The 20,652-nt window shown below is 40.4% G+C and overlaps 2 protein-coding genes across 2 annotated transcripts in view; both read left to right on the top strand.

Annotated features, from left to right (window-relative positions):
- Positions 1–12,710, top strand: part of LOC126416578 (long-chain fatty acid transport protein 1-like) — a 163,492-nt gene extending 150,782 nt beyond the window's left edge. The window contains exons 11-12 of the mRNA XM_050084328.1: positions 11,898–12,051; positions 12,536–12,710. Of these exons, the coding sequence (XP_049940285.1) occupies positions 11,898–12,051; positions 12,536–12,687 (306 nt within the window). The 3' untranslated portion in view covers positions 12,688–12,710. The remainder of the gene's footprint in view (positions 1–11,897; positions 12,052–12,535) is intronic.
- A 749-nt stretch (positions 12,711–13,459) lies between these two features.
- LOC126416577 (long-chain fatty acid transport protein 1-like) overlaps positions 13,460–20,652 on the top strand; it is a 322,517-nt gene continuing 315,324 nt past the window's right edge. The window contains exon 1 of the mRNA XM_050084327.1: positions 13,460–13,742. Coding sequence (XP_049940284.1) covers positions 13,561–13,742 — 182 coding nt within the window. The 5' untranslated portion in view covers positions 13,460–13,560. The remainder of the gene's footprint in view (positions 13,743–20,652) is intronic.

Below are 20,652 nucleotides of genomic sequence, written 5' to 3'. Positions count from 1 at the left end.
CTAAAACCACTGTTTGTAGGTACAAGGTCTAAAACATTTCCATTGTGTGGGGTCTGTTGAATTAGCTGCTCAAGTCAGCTTTTCGAAAATATGTTTAATACTTTCGTGGGGGCATTTTTTGTACCAACTCAGCTAAGATAATTTTTTTTGCCATCCTATTCAAATGCGATCAACTGGCTATATTTATTTTTTGATAATTTTATTTTTGTGATTTAGGACCAAAGCCTATGGTGGTACACGCATCACCATGGCACCCTTGTGAGGTATTAAAACTAGTGGAAAATGGATTTCCCACTTCCCTTTTGTGTGCTGCTATGTGTTGGGATTACACATAAAAAAATGAACAGTGTTTTCTGTTTTTATTTTATGTTTTCTTTTACTTTATTTAGAAAATGTGTTACCAATATTAAAGTTTATTTACCACAATATGAAAAAAGCCCTTGAAACTTTATCATGCAATATGTGCTGAAGCAGGTCACAATAATGCATGCAATGTGTTCCAATAACAGTAATGATCCCACGACGGACATAAACTAACTGTTGTAGCAATTTTCAAACACCTGGTGTCAGGCATAGACAGAGTTGGTAAAATGTATTCCCAAATGCCTTGTTATACCAAGTATACTGCCCAAGCCCCTTCTGGAAACTATGATGGTGCTAACCATACTTCCCACAGTGCTGAAGGCCATATTTCACAACAAAGAGAAACTGCAGAAGGTGTATCAGACTGCCACTAGATGCCAGGAGTGTACAGAACTGGTAACACACATTCCCTACTGCCAGACTAACTGCCTATACCCCTTACAATGAATCCATAGATGACCCAGTCTTTAGTCTACAGGTTAAAGCAGCTCCAACTAATATTGAATGATCTGGGTATTTCTGCACTACTGACCATGAACTTTCTGTGAATGGCTCTAAAGCTGCCACAATGGACAGGTAACTTCACTGTCACGCTCAAGTTCAATCTCCATAGGGACAATATTTTTGTCAACTGCAATGAATACTACTACTCCTACGGCATCCAATCTGTCTTTCCGATATACATTCCATGATTTGCTAAATATCTCAGTCCTTTCTACTTCAGTTTCAGCCAGCTGTCAGTTTCTAGAATAACTTGAGAGTAAGAAATTTGCTGGAGGGCAGTAAATTCAGGAACTTTGTTGTGAATACTTTGACAATTTACTGATAAAATTTTGACACTCAAAGTCTGTATGCTCTGAACAGGGTCTGGGTGTTGTCTGGTGAGTGTTCATCGCAGTACCTCAAACTACCGCTTATCCTAAAAGAACCACATGCACTCCACAAGTATTCTGTAACTTGAGTAGCTGCTTCCTTTGTATAGAGCAGCCCTGCTCTATTAAGGACAGTCCTACAATCCTCCACCTGATAACACAGGTGCAAAATGACATGACATTAGTAAATGTAGGAAAAAATCTGGAAAAGGGTGAAAGATAAGCATTTATTTAAGCAAATAAGTGCTGTCTCTCATACAGAATGACTCAATTATAAATCTAAAAATGTCACTGTTCATGGTCATCACTAATATGGTTTCTTGGTTGGTTTGGAGAATAAAGGGACCAAACTACAGGGCCATCAGCCCCTTTTTCCTCATACAAACAGGTCTCAGATTGAAGCCATTCCCAAAAGGAGTCAGGGAAACTAAAAAGGCGTAAAAATTACTGGAAATCACACTGAGAGAGAGAACAAAAGAAGCAAACCAAGCAGGGAAAATCATGAACAAAAAGGGAAAAAAGCGATGGAAGGTATTAAAATAACATATCAGATGGCCTGGGCTGGCTGATAGCAAGAATAAAAAAGGATGAGCCAGCCACTCTGCAACACACTAAAATCTCCAGCTGAAAATCACAAGGTTAGAGAAACACAAATAGGGAAAATACGAACACCGAGACGAACAAACAGCAAAGAAAGAGCAAGGAAGAGTTAAAAAAGAGGGAGGGTGAAGGACTGGGAGAGAAAGTCAGACACCCATATTTATAGGGAGTGATAAAAATCTTCCTCTAGAAGAAAATTTAAAACTAGATCAACCGTTGAGGCATTGTCTCATAACTCTGTAGGCAGCATGGCAGGAAGGTTAAAAGTCCACCTCAGGGCTGCTAAAACTGGGCAGTCCAACAAGATGTAGACCACAGTCAAGTGGGAACCACATAAACAAGAAGGTGGATCATCACAATGTAAGAGGTGGCCACGAGTCAGCCAAGTATTGCCGAGGTGAGCTGGCAAAGGACAATGGAGTCCCTGCGAGTGGCTTGCATAGATGACCTACACACGTGTTGTTTCCTTGCCAACATGTAGTTTATTTGGTTTACTGAGGGTGCACCATTCAGTATCCCAGATCCCAAAAAACTTTACGGCATAAGACTGATCGGAGATCAGTCTCCAGTATGCCAATCTTTACGGTTGATTTACCGGTAGCCTGTTTGGCCAGCCTGTCAGCAAGTTTATTGCCCAGGATCCCAACATGTCCTGGGTTCCAAATTAGGAACACTGAATATCCACTGTTTTCAGGGGCATAGACAGACATCTGGACAGTCACTACCAAAGGATGGCAAGGGAAGCACTGGTCGAGAGCTTCTAGGCTGCTTAAGGAGTCACTATAGATGATGGATTCACCTGCACAGGAGCAGATATGCTTAAGATCACTAATAAGAAAAATGAAAAACATATTGATAACTCTATAGATGAAACTAGACTGTGAGAACCTATCTCCATAAAATTTTGGGGACTTTTGTTAAACAATAAACTCTTAAGGAGACAATGTATAGACTGCTATAAATTAAAACTGTATTTTTTAACAACTTGCACATTATACCAATAAGAAACTTCAATTTATTTATACTCATCCAGGGATCATCTCACTATGGTATAAGAATTGTCATGGTTAATTGGGTTTGGATGGGAAAATTTTAATAAATCAATTGCAGAGATAATCCTCAGAATGTGATGTTTAATTACAAATATTCACTTTTCCACATAATCACCAGGCAATTGGATACATTTCTGCCACCGACGAAAAAGTTTTCTGAAGCTGTCACGGAAGAAGTTGACACCGTTTCTGCAACCGCAGTCTCACAGTTCTCTAAACACCTTCATCAGAAGCATAATGATGCCACCGCAGATAATCTTTCATAATCGGAATCAGATGGAAGTCATTGGACGGTGCTAAATCTGGATTGTATGGATGATGCCGTACAGTGGTGAGATTCAGTCTCTGAAGTTCTGCTGTATCTATCGTGCACAGATCTTCCAACAGCCAAGCAAAGCAATAATGTGACCCACATGTTGTTGTGAAATGCCAATTGTGCTTGCAATTTCTATCTGAGTGATACGATGATTGTCCTGAATCAAACTGTCGACATTTTGCTTGTGAAACTTGGTGGTTGCTGTCACAGGACGTCCAACTCTTGTTTCTTACGCAGGTCAGGTGTTACTGCCTCAACATCTTTAAACTTATTCACCCAATGACGCACAGTACTCACATTAACACAATCACCATAAACTGCTTTCATTATCTGATGTATCTCCTTTGGGGTGACGACACCTGCTGTCAAGAATTCAATGACTGCGCATTGCTTACATCGCGTAGGGTTCCATAATATACACTGTAACAACACTAATGTTCAATGCTAAGGCTTCCTGCTAATTGCAGCTGTAGAGAAGAGGCTACAGAACAAGCCAGTATCTGTGCATAAGAATGCTGCCAACTGTTCAAGAGTTACGAACATGGAGGCATTACTTTTCAGTCAAGCCTCGTAATATCATGGAAAAATACTAGCTCAAAACATATACAGAGAATATGTAAGTGTGCTCTATGAGGATAGAGGTCAGGGTCTTAACAGCTGCACCACCTCATTCGGTTGGTTCCTGTTATACAGCGTTCTTTGACTTGCACACAATTTGCTTCTGGTACCTTACAATACAAAACACAGTTTTACCTTTCATTGCCACAGACACTGACACCCGCTGACGACTTCTTGGTCATGAAACTTCTCCTACGTCCCTTGAACTAACTCTAGTCTGTCCAGAAAACTGACTCAATGCCACAAACATTCAACTACGCTCCATATTTGATGAGGGGGATGTTGAACACAGGAGAATGATAAGTCATACTGATCAAGCACTTTAGATCATTACACATGATTTTGTTGTAAAAGCAGTAAACTGTTATCATGTACTGAAATGTGACAGGGTGTTGCAGTTATTCCCTTTCATTATTAATCCTGTAAGTAATCTTTGTGTAGTAGGCATTACTTACAAACAACGATTTGGCTGCCTTTTTAAACTAATGTATTTTAGTAATCTTTTTCCACCTCCTTCGCCAATTTATTATAGAATTTTATTCCCTGATAGAAAGTACTGTTTTGAGTTGTTTGTTTTTCTCTCAGTAAATGTAAGTCCAAACTGGCTCTTGCTCCATGATTATATATAGAACATTTAATGGAATATGGAGTAAGGTTTTCCCACATATTCACAAGAGATTGGTAAATTAACTGAACTGGTACAGTTAGGATACCTAGTTTTCTAAACAATTCCATAAATGAGCCCATCTATTTCTTGAGTTATTATTCTTACAGTCCTTTTCTGCAGTTTAAAAATCATATGCGTCTTTTATTCTTCAATCCCCAGGAAAGAATTACATAGTTAAGAACTAAGTGTATGTAAGAATAATGTCACAACAAGACATTGGTTCTTACAAACAGAGTGCCGGCCGCTGTGGCTGAGTAGTTCTAGGCACTTCAGTCCGGAACTGCACTGCTGCTACGGTCGCAGGTTCGAATCCTGCTTCGGGCATAGATTTGTGTGCTGTTCTTAGGTTAGATAGATTTAAGTAGTTCTAAGTCTAGGGGACTGATGACCTCAGATGTCAAGTCCCATAGTGCTTAGAGCCATTTGAACCATTTACAAACAGGTTATAGATTCCTAAGAGCAGAATATGCAGATGACTTTTTTTGCCAGCATCTTTGGTGTTCATTTCATATTAACTGACAACTTTCATCCCTAAGAACGTTGTGCTTGTTACACCATCTATAAATTTATAATGTGTGCTTCATGGAACAGAATTGTGTTCCCTCTTTATGCTGAAGTGCATGATGTTCGTTTACTGTACGTTTAAACGTAAATTTATTACATACTGCCCTATCATAAACACTGTTGAGAATTTAATTTGCTTTCTTTAATAGTCCTGATGTTTTATCAAAGACTACAATGGTGCTGCCACCAGCGACGACAATTGTCTCTGCATGTCTTATACTGTCTGGACCCAGTACACTACACTGGAGAACGCCTATGTTTATATGTTTCTTGTCTGACAATTATGATACTAAAAATTTGTCACCAGCAAACGTGTGAACTGCCTTTGTCTTCTGTAGCCTGTTTTCCAGGTAAGACTGAAATCTCTCATTTGCTATTCCTCTTACACCTAGTGCTTCTACCTTGTTCAGTAGCGTTTTATGTTAAGCAGTGTCAAAAGCCTTGGACAAATTAAAGAATATGCCTGTGATATAGTCATATTTGTCACGTACAAGTACCACTTCTGTAAATTCTGTAAGGGCCCATGTTGTACTTCTCCCACTTTGCAACCCAAACTGTCATTTTTACAAAAGTTGTATTCATTCATGTACCTCACTATTCTAGCCTTCATGACTAATTCAATTAGCTTTGAGAATGCAGACAGTAGTGAAACTGGCCTGTAGATTTCAGTACTTTCCACATTACCTTCCCTTAATAAGATCACCCCCCCCCCCCCCAATGAACCATAGACCTTGGCGTTGGTGGGGAGGCTTGCGTGCCTCAGCGACACAGATGGCCGTACCGTAGGTGCAACCACAACGGTGGGGTATCTGTTGAGAGGCGACAAACGTATGGTTCCTGAAGAGGGGCAGCAGCCTTTTCAGTAGTTGCAGGGGCAACAGTCTGGATGATTGACTGATCTGGCCTTGTAACATTAACCAAAACGGCCTTGCTGTGCTGGTACTGCGAACAGCTGAAAGCAAGGGGAAACTACGGCCGTAATTTTTCCCGAGGGCAGGCAGCTTTACTGTATGGATAAATGATGATGGCGTCCTCTTGGGTAAAATATTCCGGAGGTAAAATAGTCCCCCATTCGGATCTCCGGGCGGGGACTACTCAGGAGGACGTCTTTATCAGGAGAAAGAAAACTGGCGTTCTACGGATCGGAGCGTGGAATGTCAGATCCCTTAATCGGGCAGGTAGGTTAGAAAATTTAAAAAGGGAAATGGATAGGTTAAAGTCAGATATAGTGGTAATTAGTGAAGTTCGGTGGCGGGAGGAACAAGATTTTTGTTCAGGCGAACACAGGATCATAAATGCAAAATCAAATAGGGGTAATGCAGGAGTAGGTTTAATAATGAATAAAAAAATAGTTCGGGTAAGCTACTACAAACAACGTAGTGAACGCATTACTGTGGCCAAGATAGACACGAAGCCCACGCCTACAACAGTAGTACAAGTTTATATGCCAACTAGCTCTGCAGATGACGAAGAAATTGATGAAATGTATGATGAGATAAAAGAAATTATTCAGGTAGTGAAGGGAGACGAAAATTTAATAGTCATGGGAGACTGGAATTCTGGAGTAGGAAAAGGGAGAGAAGGAAACATAGTAGGTGAATATGGATTGGGGCTAGGAAATGAAAGAGGAAGCCGCGTGGTAGAATTTTGAGCAGAGCATAACTTAATCATAGCTAACACTTGGTTCAAGAATCATGAAAGGAGGTTGTATACATGGAAGAACCCTGGAGATACTAGAAGATATCAGACAGATTATATAATGGTAAGACAGAGATTTAGGAACCAGGTTTTAAATTGTAAGACATTTCCAGGGGCAGATGTGGCCTCTGACCACAATCTAATGGTTATGAACTGTAGATTAAAACTGAAGATATTGCAAAAAGGTGGGAATTTGAGGAGATGGGACCTGGATAAACTGAAGGAACCGGAGTTAGTAGAGAGTTTCAGGAAGAGCATAAAGGAACAATTGACAGGAATGGGGGAAAGAAATACAGTAGAAGAAGAATGGATAGCTTTGAGGGATGAAGTGGTGAAGGCAGCAGAGGATCAGGTAGGTAAATAGACGAGAGCTAGTAGAAATCCTTGGGTGACAGAAGAAATACTGAATTTAATTGATGAAAAGAGAAAATATAAAAATGCAGTAAATGAAGCAGGCAAAAAGGAATACAAACGTCTCAAAAATGAGATCGACAGGAAGTGCAAAATGGCTAAGCAGGTATGGCTAGAGGACAAATGTAAGGATGTAGAGGCTTACCTCACTAGGGGGTAAGATAGATACTGCCTACAGGAAAATTAGAGTGTCCTTTGGAGAAAAGAGAACCACTTGTACGAATATCAAGGGCTCAGATGGAAACCCAGTTCTAAGCAAAGAAGGGAAAGCACAAAGGTGGAAGGAGTATATAGAGGGACTATACAAGGGCGATGTTCTTGAGGACAATATTATGGAAATGGAAGAGGATGTAGATGCAGATGAAATGGGAGATATGATACTGCGTGAAGAATTTGATACAGCACTGAAAGACCTAAGTCGAAACAAGGCCCAGCAGTAGACAACATTCCATTAGAACTACTGACAGCCTTGGGAGAGCCAGTCCTGACAAAACTCTACCATCTGGTGAGCAATATGTATGAGACAGGCGAAATACCCTTAGACTTCAAGAAGAATATAATAATTCCAATCCCAAAGAAAGCAGGCGTTGACAGATGTGAAAATTACCGAACTGTCAGTTTAATAAGTCACGGCTGCAAAATACTAACGCGAATTCTGTACAGACAAATGGAAAAACTGGTACAAGCCGACCTCGGGGAAGATCAGTTTGGATTCTGTAGAAATATGGGAACACGTGAGGCAATACTGACCCTACGACTTATCTTAGAAGCTTGATTAAGAAAAGGCAAACCTACGTTTCTAGCATTTGTAGACATAGAGAAAGCTTTTGACAATGTTGACTGGAATACTCTCTTTCAAATTCTGAAGGTGGCAGGGGTAAAATACAGGGAGAAAAAGGCTATTTACAATTTGTACAGAAAGCAGATGGCAGTCATACGAGTAGAGGGGCATGAAAGGGAAGCAGTGGTTGGGAAGGGAGTGAGACAGGGTTGTAGCCTATCCCCAATGTTATTCAGTATGTATATTGAGCAAGCAGTAAAGGAAACGAAAGAAAAATTCAGAGTAGGAATTAAAATCCATAGAGAAAGAATTAAAACTTTGAGGTTCACCGACGACATTGTAATTCTGTCAGAGACAGCAAAGGACTTGGAAGAGCAGTTGAAGGGAATGGACAGTGTCTTGAAAGGAGGATATAAGATGAACATCAACAAAAGCAAAACGAGGATAATGGAATGTAGTCGAATTAAATCGGGTGATGCTGAGGGAATTAGATTAGGAAATGAGACACTTAAAGTAGTAAATGAGTTTTGCTATTTGGGGAGCAAAATAACTAATGATGGTCGAAGAAGAGAGGATATAAAATGTAGACTGGCAATGGCAAGGAAAATGTCTCTGAAGAAGAGAAATTTGTTAACATCAAGTATAGATTTAAGGGTCAGGAAGTCGTTTCTGAAAGTATTTGTATGGAGTGTAGCCATGTATGGAAGTGAAACGTGGATGATAAATAGTTTAGACAAGAAGAGAATAGAAGCTTTCGAAATGTGATGCTACAGAAGAATGCTGAAGATTAGATGGGTAGATCACATAACTAATGAGGTGGAATTGAATAGAATCAGAGAGAAGAGAAATTTGTGGCACAGCTTGACAAGAAGAAGGGATCGGTTGGTAGGGCATATTCTGAGACATCAAGGGATCACCAATTTGGTATTGGAGGGCAGTGTGGAGGGTAAAAATCGTGGAGGGAGACCAAGAGATGAATACACTAAACAGATTCAGAAGGATGTAGGTTGCAGTAGGTACTGGGAGATGAAGAAGCTTGCACAGGATAGAGTAGCATGGAGAGCTGCATCAAACCAGCCTCTGGACTGAAGACCACAACAACAACGTGAGTTATCATAGCTGATGGTGGTGGTAAGTGACAAATTCTATATAAGAAAATGGGAAACATAACTTTCACGTTACACGCTTTCTTCAAGTGAAAAGCACAAGAATGCACATACTGCAACTATCACTTGGAATTGGCAACATGTCATCGCCATCTGTAACCCAATTTGTGCAAACCACCATCATTCATGAATTTGACTATAGTCATTTCCTTTCCTGTTCCACTCGCAAACAGAGTGAGGAAAAAACAACTGTTTATATGCCTCCATACGAGCCCTAATTTTTCTAATGCTACCTTTGTGGTCTTTAAACTTACGTTGGCAGCAGTAGAATTGTGCTGCAGTCATCCACAAATGACAGTTCGCTAAATTTTCTCAGTAGTGCTTCTCGAAAAGATTATCGCCTTCCTTCGTTGTTTCCCATTAGAGTTCCTGTAGCATCTCAATAATACTTGCATCTTGGACAAAACTATCGACAATAAATCCAGCAGCCAACCCCTGAATTGCTTCCTTTAATCAACCTGTAACAAGTCCCTAACACTAGAACTGCACTCAACAGTGGATTAGGCTAATGGCCTACGTGTGGTCTCCTGCATGGATGAATCACACTTTCCTAATATTTTCCTAATAAATAGAAGTAGGCCATTTGCCTTCTCTGGTTATTCCCCACTCTTTTGGCTACAAAACCCTATTTTTGCAACATAATCTCCACTGAATGTGATAGGCTTACGCCACCTTATTGGGAGGGCATGTATGCCCTCACTGTACCGGTCTACTGGTCGACATCGGAGCCACTGTCTTGCTGCATCAATGAACTCCACGTCAGCCACATACTGCTTCCCATGAATTGCATCCTTCATTATGACAAACAGATGGAAGTCTGAAGGTGTGATATCCGCCTATAGGGAGGATGAGAAGGAACAGCCCACTGAAGTTTTGTGAGCTCCTGTTAAAAATTCTATAATCTAGTTAATCATAAAATTGCCATTAGTGTGCTTGCAGCTTGTTAAAAAAATTTAATCCCAGAGTACAGGATTCCACCTGAACGCCTGACAAGTTGTCAGTCCTTAGAGATACATTTTTTCCTTGAACAATGGGTTATTAATTGCATTTCATCTAACATGGATTGTTACTACTATCCATAAAGATCCTTAAGGTGGTACTATGTTGGGAAATGAATGAAAAATTTCATTACATACAAAAAGTCCTCTGGAAGATGTACATTTATTTACATTGCATTATATTCTTATTGTTCATGTTTTTACAGCACATACTTATTAACTGTTAGCAATCCTGCCTCCAAAAATAATGCCAGAGTGTGAAAGTAGGAAGGAAATAATCCAGCATTTTTACTTGGAGATAGAGAGAATCTGAGAAATGATAAATGTAAATCCGTCAAACTGAACTTCTTTATTATCTTATCAATGTACTGAGTGTTTTAGCCTGCTATCAACCCAGACTCGCAAATCAAGCAGTAAAAAACAAAAAGATCATATTTGGATTTACGTCAGGCACTGTTCAGCTTAACATCCCTGACACTCTCAGGTTGTTGTAAAATGATATCACCACTACCATACTGGACTGGGATGTTGACTTTCTGCTATGATGCAAATGAAATTGTAAAGACAATTAGAAATTTTATATTTTCTGGATAAAATATATGTAGCTCCAGTGTGACCATTTATATGCCACAACCAAACCAGTTTTTTCGGTTAAACAGAGTTGTATATTTCAGCTGAGGGATAGTTAAAGGATAGTTTTCTAAAAATATACACTTGGGTAACTGTGAAGTTGCCATCAACCCTAAAGGCAGAAGATCATAATTCTTTACTATGAATGGTCCTATTGGAGGTGCATCTTTGCATTACTCCAACCTATTTACTGCCTGATCTTGGCATATTCCACATCAACAAAACATTACCAGAACTGAAAGGCATGAGAAGTGACAGAAAATAAATTCGCAGACTGACTAGGGTTGAATCCAAGACCTTTGGATTTGCAGTCTGACTTTTACCATCTGAGTGACACATTAGCCTCCAAAATACTCAGAAAATATACAAAACAAATGAGGAACTAGCATATACAATAGACAAAATTTGCATAGAATATTTGCTTATGTAATACTAGGAAAAACCAAGTTCGGAGAAAGAATCTAACACTTGAAATGGTACAGATTAATATGAAATACAAGGGACATGAAGGATAGATTGTGCTATTTGGCCTTCCCGAAAATTTAGTTGTGGTGGTTAACTGATCTGTACTGTAGCCTGAGGTCTAGGTTAGGCTGGAAGGTGATAATTTGGTTGCGAGTTGTCGAAGCCAATGAATGTGAAGATCAAATAAAAGTAGTTGTGCACAGATTGGTTTGTAGTGTAGCCTAATCTTAACGTTTCTACATTTAAGAGGCCTTTCATCATAAAAACCAAAACTGCAAGGTAATTGCAGTATACGTATATTAGATTTGGACTGGTCTCTGGTAAGATTTTTTATAAATATTATTTACATATATTGCACACAACCTGCATAAAATGTAAGGAGGGCCCACTCTGTAACTTTTACAAACGTGAAACTCAACAGAAGCTTACTTGTGTGTGTGTGTGTGTGTGTGTGTGTGTGTGTGTGTGTGTGTGTGTGTGTGTACGCACGCACGCGCTCCCCCCACATCTCTATGCCCCTTTCTTATCACACTCTTCTTTTCTCCTAAACCAAATGATTCTACAAGATATCTGAGCTAATCATATTATCTTTGTTACTGTATGGTGCCAGTGGCACAAAGTTCATGAATTTAAAACAGAGAAGGGCTACAACACGCCTGGTTCTCAACTCGTGTAACAGCTGAAAATTTTTCACAGATACCAAATGTCGAAGGACGAGCAGGAATGGCAGCAATTCATGATGACAATGATTCCCTGGATCCTGTAGTACTTGCTGAAGCTGTGAACAAAAACCTGCCATTTTATGCATGCCCACTATTTGTTCGTGTAGTAAGAGAACTACCAATGACAGGTAATTTACATAACACTTGTGGTTACAAGTCTACTATAGTTAACATTTTGTACTAATTCCTAAAATAAATTTTGATTAACTTCTGTTCTCCAATGGGTCTCATTATTATCCAGTGGCAGTACAAGTATATTATGACAGTCACTTTAGTTATATATTTCCACAATCTACTACACATTCAACCGCTCCTGAGATTCCAATAGCTATCAGTTCATCAAAAAATTAACAGAGAAATTTTAAAACCATTACTTTATAACCCTTTCATTGTTTTTGAATATATGTGAATTTTAATAAGGACAATATACATAGTAAATGAATGTTGTGTGTGTTATTTTATATAAAAAAAACTCCTCTAGTTATAGTTGTAAGAGTCTTGTAACCATTTTCCTCTTGATGCCAGCTAATTCTCCACCCACCTACATTAATAGACATATTGTTGCTTTGTAATGTAATTCGAACCTATCTTGATAATTTCTTTCTGTTTTAGGCACGTACAAACTAATTAAACGGGAGCTGCAGAAAGAGGGGTACAATCCGTATAAAATTACTGACAAACTCTATTTTCTGGAAAAAGGAAAATATGTACCTTTGAACCGGCAATTATACGATGACATTGTAAATGGAAATGTGCGACTTTGAAAGGAAAATTGCAGACCGATACTCTGATATTTGGTGTTCCCTCTTCGTGGCGTGCGACCGTCGTTATGGATTCCATGTCACTAACCAAACATCACTGGGCATCCTGCATTGCATCTACACTCTGTAAATAACTGTAAACCATGAGTGCGTCATTACTGTATTGAGCAGTGATTATGAGCTTTTTATAGACCCGTTTCCTAATTTTTAAGCAAATAATGGTATTCTAGTCTAATAGCGTTTTCTACTCTTAGAAGATAAAATGCTTTAGTGTAATATTTTAAATGTTCAAATACATGTGTATTTTGTAACTGAACATTTCTTCATTTCTGCAGCTGCAGCAGCAGCAGCAGCGCAATATAACACACGGCTGGCACGATTTTATCGCGACCCGGCATTATTCGGCTGCGCACAATACGTTTTTTTTATAGGTCAAACGTTTATTATCTGAAATAGCTCCACAACCCCATTGCGGCACTGACGTTACCAACAACTATACTTACTTCATAGAAAACTTTGAAATGTGCCAAACTTCGTATACTAGTAACAAAGTAATAGTGTAGCCAACATTGTAATAAAAAAATAAAATCAGAAAATTATTATACTATATATTTACAAGAAAAATGATCACATGTGCCAAGCTGCACACTCAGCGTAATTCTAAGATAGGGTGTGTGGCAACAATATTCACCTATGAGTAAAAAGCTTGTTACGTTTCCGATTATTCGGTTGGCTCCCCACCATACTCCTCGGTAGATAGCGTCAGACGCCTGGCTATGTCACAGCCAGTAGTGTTTGGGGCGTGACGAGGGCGGGTGGTTTGCCTTACGTCGTTGCAAAGTGCCGGGACGAAGTTTGTAGTTTTGCGGGAACAAAATGACGAACCAACACAAAGCCGTCATTACCGGCATGTTTGCTGGAGCAGCTGGTCTCTCCCTCCTCCTAGGACGTAGGGTTATTCTTCAGGCCCTACTTGTATTAATAGTAGGATTTTTAGCTACAGGCAAGCGGTACAGATGGATCTACATTTTATACAAAACACTTCCGCGAGATATAAGGTAAGTCAACAGTGTAGTTCGATTGTCTGTTTTGTTTTTCGTGCTTATAATTTCTTACTTAAAAATAGGTTCTAGTTAAAGAACATGCGGTTTTTAAAGTGCTCCGTATTTGTTTCTTTCTGTTAAGTGGGGTTATTAAGAATTTTTTTTGCAAATTTTTGTTAGAGCTTCACATCCAGCAGTAAATAATGATGATGATGATGATGATGATGATGATGATGATGGCTTAACAAGACCCGCAGTTGTCGGAAATAATTTACGTAGGGATTGCAGAGAAAATGTTTGCAGTCATTCGGCCTCGACAAATTTGACGCTGGTACACATCTTCTTGACGACCACTGACGTTTGTTTCGGTGTTCTCGTTTTCTGCACCACCGCGCTTTCTTATGAAGTCTGCTGCCCACCGGCACAGCTACCGTAACGCAGTACAAAGGAAAATGAGTGTTCCGGGACTTTCAAATAAGCGAAGGGCTTGAGGTTTCTATTTAACGCTCTTGTAAGTAGCGTGGAGCTCAATGTGTCCTTTTGGAGAAAATCCCAGTGTAGTCACTTTCAAACTCAGAGCATTGAGTTATAAATTGTTATTAACATAGTCTCAAACAAAAAATCTGAGCTCACAGTTTTTCACTCTTTTCCATCAATTGTTATCTTGTCTACATCTATACTCCGGAAACCACCGTAGGGCGCATGGCAAAGGGTACGTTCCACTGAATCAATTATTAGGATTTCCGTTATGGGGCGCGAAAAGAACGATAGAACGAATTTGGATACACCAATTATTCTAATCTTATCCTATGTGAGCGATACGTATGGGGCTGCAATACACTGAAGCGCCAAAGAAACTGGTAAAGGCATGCGTATTCAAATACAGGGATATTTAAATAGGCAGAATACAGTGTTGCGATCGGCAGTGCCTATGTAAGACAAGAATCTGGCGCAGTTGGTTCGGTTACTGCTACTACAATGGTAGGTTATCGACAATTGAGTGAGTTTGAACGTAGTGTTACATTCGTCGCACCAGCGATGGGACACAGCACCTCCGAGGTAGCGATGAAGTGGGGATTTTCCCGTACTACCATTTCAGTAGTGTACCGTGAACATCAGGAATCCGCTAAAGCATGAAATCTCAGAAATCGTTGCGGCCGGGAAAAAATCCTACAAGAACGGAACCAACGACTACTGAAGAGAAAAGTTCAACATGACAGAAGTGCAACCTTCCGCAAATTGCTGCAGATTTCAATGCTAGGCCATCAACAAGCGAACCATTCCAACGAATCATCATCGATATGAGCTTTCGGAGCCGAAGGCCCCACTCTTGTACCCTTGATGACTGTACGACACAAAGCTTTACTCCTCGCCTTGACCTGTCAACACAGACATATGTCTGGAAACATGTTGCCTCGTCGGACGAGTCTCGTTTCAAATTTTATCGAGTGGATGGGCATGTGCTGGTATGGAGACAACCTCATGAATCCATGGATCCTTCATGTCAGCAGGGGACTGTTCAGGCTGGTGGAGTGTTTGTAATGGTGTGGAGCGTGTGCAGTTGTAGTGATATGGGACCTCTGATACGTCTACGAACGACTTGGACAGTGACACGTAAGTAAGCATCCTGTGTGATCACCTGCATCCATTCATGTCCATTGTGCATTCTGTCGGACTTGGGCAATGTCAGCAGGAAAATGGAACACCGCACACGTCGATAATTGCTACAGAATGGCTCCATGAACACTTTTCTGAGTTTGAACATTTCTGCTAGCCACCAAATGGCCCAGACATGAACATTGTTGAGCATATCCGAGTTGCCTTGCAACGTGCTGTTCAGAAGAGATCTCCATCCCCTTGTACTCTTACGGATTTATGGACAGCCGTGCAGGATTCACGGTGTCAGTTCCCTCCAGCACTGCTTCACAGATTAATCAAGTCTATGCCACGTCGTGTTGCGGCACTTGTGTGTGCTCGCGGGGGCCCTACACAATATTAGGCAGGTGTACCAGTTTCTGTGGCTCTTCGGTGTATATTCCTCTCGTCATCATTTAAAGCTGGTAGCTGGTTCTTGAAACTTCGTTAATAGACTTTCTCGGGATAGTTTACGTCTATCTTCAGGAGTCTTTCAGTTCAGTATCTCTCCAATACTCAGCCACGGATCAAGGAGACCTGCGACCATTTGTATTGCTCTTCTATGTATACTTCCAATATCCCCTGTTAGTGCTATTTGGCACGGGTCCCACACACTTGCGCAAGATCCTAGAACTGGTCGCACAAGTGATATGTAAGCAGTCTCCTTTGTAGACCGACTGCACTTCTCCAGTATTATACCAATAGTCCGGAGTGTACCACCTGCTTTATGTGCAACGGAGCCTTTGTGATCATTCCATTTCATATCCCTAAAAACTGCTAGCCACAGGTATTTGTATGAGTTGGCTGATTCCAAAAGTGACTCAGTGATATTATAGTCATATGATACTACATCTTTCGTTCTGTGAAGTGCAAAATTTTACATTTCGGAACATTTAAAGCAAGTTGGCAACTTTGCACCACTTAGAAATCTTATCAAGATCTGACTGAATATTTATGCAGCTTCGTTCAGACAGTACATAACTGCGTCGTCTGCAAAAAGGCTGAGAGAAGTATTTATATTGTCCGCTAGGGCATTAATATACAACTTGAACAGTCGGGGCCCCATCACCTTTCCCTGAGGCACACCTGAAGTTACTTCATCTGACGATGACTCCCCATCCAAGATAACACGCCGCGTCCTCCCTACCAAAAAGTCCTCATTCCAGTCACAAGATTCACTTGATAGCCTATACGATCGTACTTCTGATAATTAGCGTAGGTGTGGTACTTGCTGAATTCAGGCTACCTCGCGCAGGTACCTAGTTACGACAATGGAGGATGCTGCTGTAACTCGTGTGTTCCATGAATCAAGGGGTTTCAGTTAGCCACTTCATGAATTTCATGTTTGAGAGGGCTTATCATCGATGGTTCAAAATGTTAAACTAATAATTCCTAAGCATTAGTCTCTCTCTGTTGACGAGATTTGAGCTCGTAGTAAACACTCGATGAGCAGCAATACAAACTCTGCACGACCAACGTGTGGTATATTTTTTCCACCTAGAAATGTATGTGATAATGAGGTTGAATTACCAATCCAAACAAAAGAAATTTTTCTTGCTCTTACCGCAATTATTTATGCATCTATCATAGTCTCTAGAGGCTGGCATTCTTAATCACCTTAGTTCACTAATGCCCTGTCTATTATGAAGCATTGCAGACTCTCAATAAATGAAATCTGTCAATTGCATTATTTGGAAATGAGTTAATCGCTCGCCATTGTCGCTAAAGCTGCCTGAAGTGTCGTTGAAACATAACATTTCGACATGTCTTCTATGAGCGATGTCGAAGAGTGGTGAGTTTCCCTTAGTGTTACAAAGTCATAGCAACGTTTCCTGCATGCTCTTTTTTTTTCTCGAGATTATTTGATCCCTTGAGTATTTGTAGTCTTCGAAATTGTAAGGAACGGCTTTCTTTTATCACAGGGACAATATTTGGTGCTATCGTTACCGTAGTGAGATTATTCAAAGAAGCAATTTTCGTGTAGACAAGCACATTACCGGCGTACGATATGTGGTTGCTAGTGTCGTGTTTTGCGCACCTCTGAACTTAGCACTTACTAGGCTACGAATGTTTGGTAAATTGCAGGTCATGAAATTTGTGAGGAATTTGGGACCAGTATGGCTGGGACAAAAACTGCCGTCTGTGGAATTTCGTTTTCCCTGCCTTTGTTATATGACAGATCAAAACAGCTAAAGTGTTATCTCTGTCTTTTAAGGATAACATGCTTCTGTTGGCAGTTACCGTGCGACGCCCTCTGCAGTTTTACGCTTTTGGAGTCCATGTACGTAATAAATCAAGCAAAACAAGTTGAGGATTTACACTGTCCGAAGGTACAGGCAAGCGCTTTAACGATTGGCTGTGCGTCCCTCACTGCACAAACACTATTCGCTTTCACCTTTCAGCGGTTTTGTGTTTCAATTACACCCAAGCTGTCGCCTAATGTCTTTCTCTCTCCGTTCTACACGACTAACAGCTGTACTGGATTCAGCGGTATGTTTAAGGATAATGACTTTAACCCTCATACTTCTTCTACGTACGTCGTGAACGCAGGCTACGATGATGTTCCTTCAATTTACGACCGTGTTTTTCTCAACTTTCTGCTGCCGGTAGTACAGTATTATCTTGTTACTGCGTATGTATTAATAAAATTTCTTCCTGTTGAAAATCGGAATCTGCATGCAACTACTCGAGCTGCAAGTCTGGAAATTAAAATATTCAAAAATCACAGTCGTTCACGCTATGACGTTTATTTAAACCATTCACGTACGCTGTATAATTCTAAGGCGACGTACGTGTATTCTGCGTTCCTTTTTTAAATAAAAAAAGGAACAAAAGTTTATTCCAGCCAACAGCTAAATTCACGAAACAAACGTATTACAAAAAAATCAAGATGCTGTTGATCTTCAGTCATCGTTACAACAGTGGACCAGAGACATTCTTCCGAGGAGCGGCCGTCTATGAGAGACGCAGGTCTCATGGTCTTGAGCGTAATGGCCGCGGCTTGATTTTTGCATGCATCAGAGTATGGGTGGGGAACTGGCCTCTCACGATTGGTTCCAATTTCGTGAGGGATAGAGAGGCACTGGGATTGACTTCGCCAGTGATGCATTTTCGGATTTTCATCATTCTTTTGTACGCATTATTCAGTTCGGCTGCGGTACAATACAGCTGATATATGCTAAATTCAAGCGATTTAAATTTTTTAAATTAACAATGAAGTGATGGCTTCATTTATTTAGCGTTACAGGAACAACCCACACCTATGCAGTCATCAAGAGAATATCAGCACACTGAACTTCAGACGCACTAATGACCTGCATGTGGCGAAGAATCGCAAAGTTAGGACTAACTGTTTGTGGGCTAGAACTGCCTGTCCCATTGCCGTATTTTGTTTTATTATTATTATCATTAAATAATTCTTTACTACTGTGGACGTATTAGAACACTGCAATGTTGAGACTGAAGATAATTTATAATGTATTAGCTGCAGCCAGTTGCCTTCATGGGCGTTTATTTTTCCAAGATATTTCGAGACACGTAACAGCCCATCTTGAGGCGTTTACTTTTTTTCTTTTTACTTGTCGTGAACATTAGGTTTTTACTAACGGCGTTGCACAATTTTGCAATGGAAGTTTTTAAGACAGCTATTGGGAAAGATCTTAAGAAACAATGTTCGCCACGCGTAAATAAACAAACATCTGAAGACAGAGGCACATAAAATGAATATACTCTCAAAAATTAATTTTTTAATGTTCTATAGACGCAAATTGTTAACGTGTCGTGTCGTGGAAGGTGTGCCTTTCATATTGGTGAATTGCATCATAAACATTAACATCACGGGCGTTATAGTTTCTGTCTAGGGACCCTATCACGTCACGTGACAAAGCGGCCCGCAAGCTTATTAAGGTCCGTGGGTCACCAAAGGCTGACCATGCGTGGTAGAGAGCATCATTGAGTACACCAAATTTTCTTACAACAGTCGTCAGTCAATGTTCACATTTATTTTTGGCTAAACCGGTTTCGACACTTAAATCATTCTCAGGATCCAATATAGCAATGGCTGAGTCAGTATGTAGTATGACCAGCCATTGCCAAAGTAGTAATATTGGCAGAAGACAATTTTCAAGTGTCTAATCTGATTGAGCCAATAAACAAGAAATGTGAGCAATGACTGATAACTGCCGTAGTCATAATGGCCACGACATGGCTCTTTCGAGAATTAGGCCGCTTACAAACACAAATTAAATACAGTAGGAGTACCAGTAAGTTTCTAGACATTCTTGGCTCATAACTTATTCATTCTTGGAACGGCCTCTGTTAAACTGAATCAGAGAGTGGTGGTGGATGGAACAGGTTATGATTTACCTTAAGGAGCCATCGCCGCGTGATTTGCGTTGTGAACACCCCGAAGACATGAATTTGGTTGGCGTGACGGGAAAGGAACTCAACTTTTCCCGAATGATAGAAATTCACATCAGTAAAAAGACTGTTTCCCTTCTTTCTACTGTCTTCCCTTTTTCGATCAGTTTGTCCAAAGTTTTCCAGTGAGTGGAAGGCCTGAAAAACACAAAGAAATAAAAACATTTCCGCAAATCCTAATTCCTATAGATGTTGTAACAGTTGGAAGGAAGTTACAGAGTGCCAAATCTGGTGGACATTGGGGGATGTTAGAGTAATTCCTGTTGTCCGAAGCACTTGCGTCTATTTTCTAACGAAAAATTCGTTTTTGCAAATTGGAAATTTGTGGTAAGGTCTCATGGGATCAAACTGCTGAGGTCATCGGTCCCTAAGCTTACATACTACTTAATCTAACTTAAACTAAATTACGTTAAGGACAAAACAAAACACACACACACACACACACACACACACACACACACACGTGTCCGAGGAAGGACTCGATCCTCCGACGGGGGGAGGCGCGCGAACCGCGCAGCTACCCAACACGGCTTCATTTTTGCAATGCAGGTCTTTTGACATTTATTCTTTCCAGAACATCTGCGTAGTATTTGCCAGTTATTGTTTTAACCTTGCAGGATAATCGGTAACAGAATCGCTGCTTCCACTGAGAAAATACTGGCCTTAAATTCTGTGACAGACGAAACTGACCTCGTATGATGTATACTCTAGGCCAGTGGCTTCTATTGGTTGTTATTTCATTTCTGGTGGCCCCACGTGTCAATCAAGGGGGGTTGGTGTGAAGAGTGCAGCAGCAGAAGCAGCGCCCCCTCCCCCAAAACAAAAAAGGGTGGTGAGAAACCGAGCATCCTGGACGCGCTCTTGCTGTCAT

Source organism: Schistocerca serialis, chromosome 8, assembly GCF_023864345.2.
Source record: "Schistocerca serialis cubense isolate TAMUIC-IGC-003099 chromosome 8, iqSchSeri2.2, whole genome shotgun sequence".
NCBI classification, from domain to species: Eukaryota; Metazoa; Arthropoda; class Insecta; order Orthoptera; family Acrididae; genus Schistocerca; species Schistocerca serialis.
This window is presented reverse-complemented; position numbering and strand designations above follow the sequence as displayed.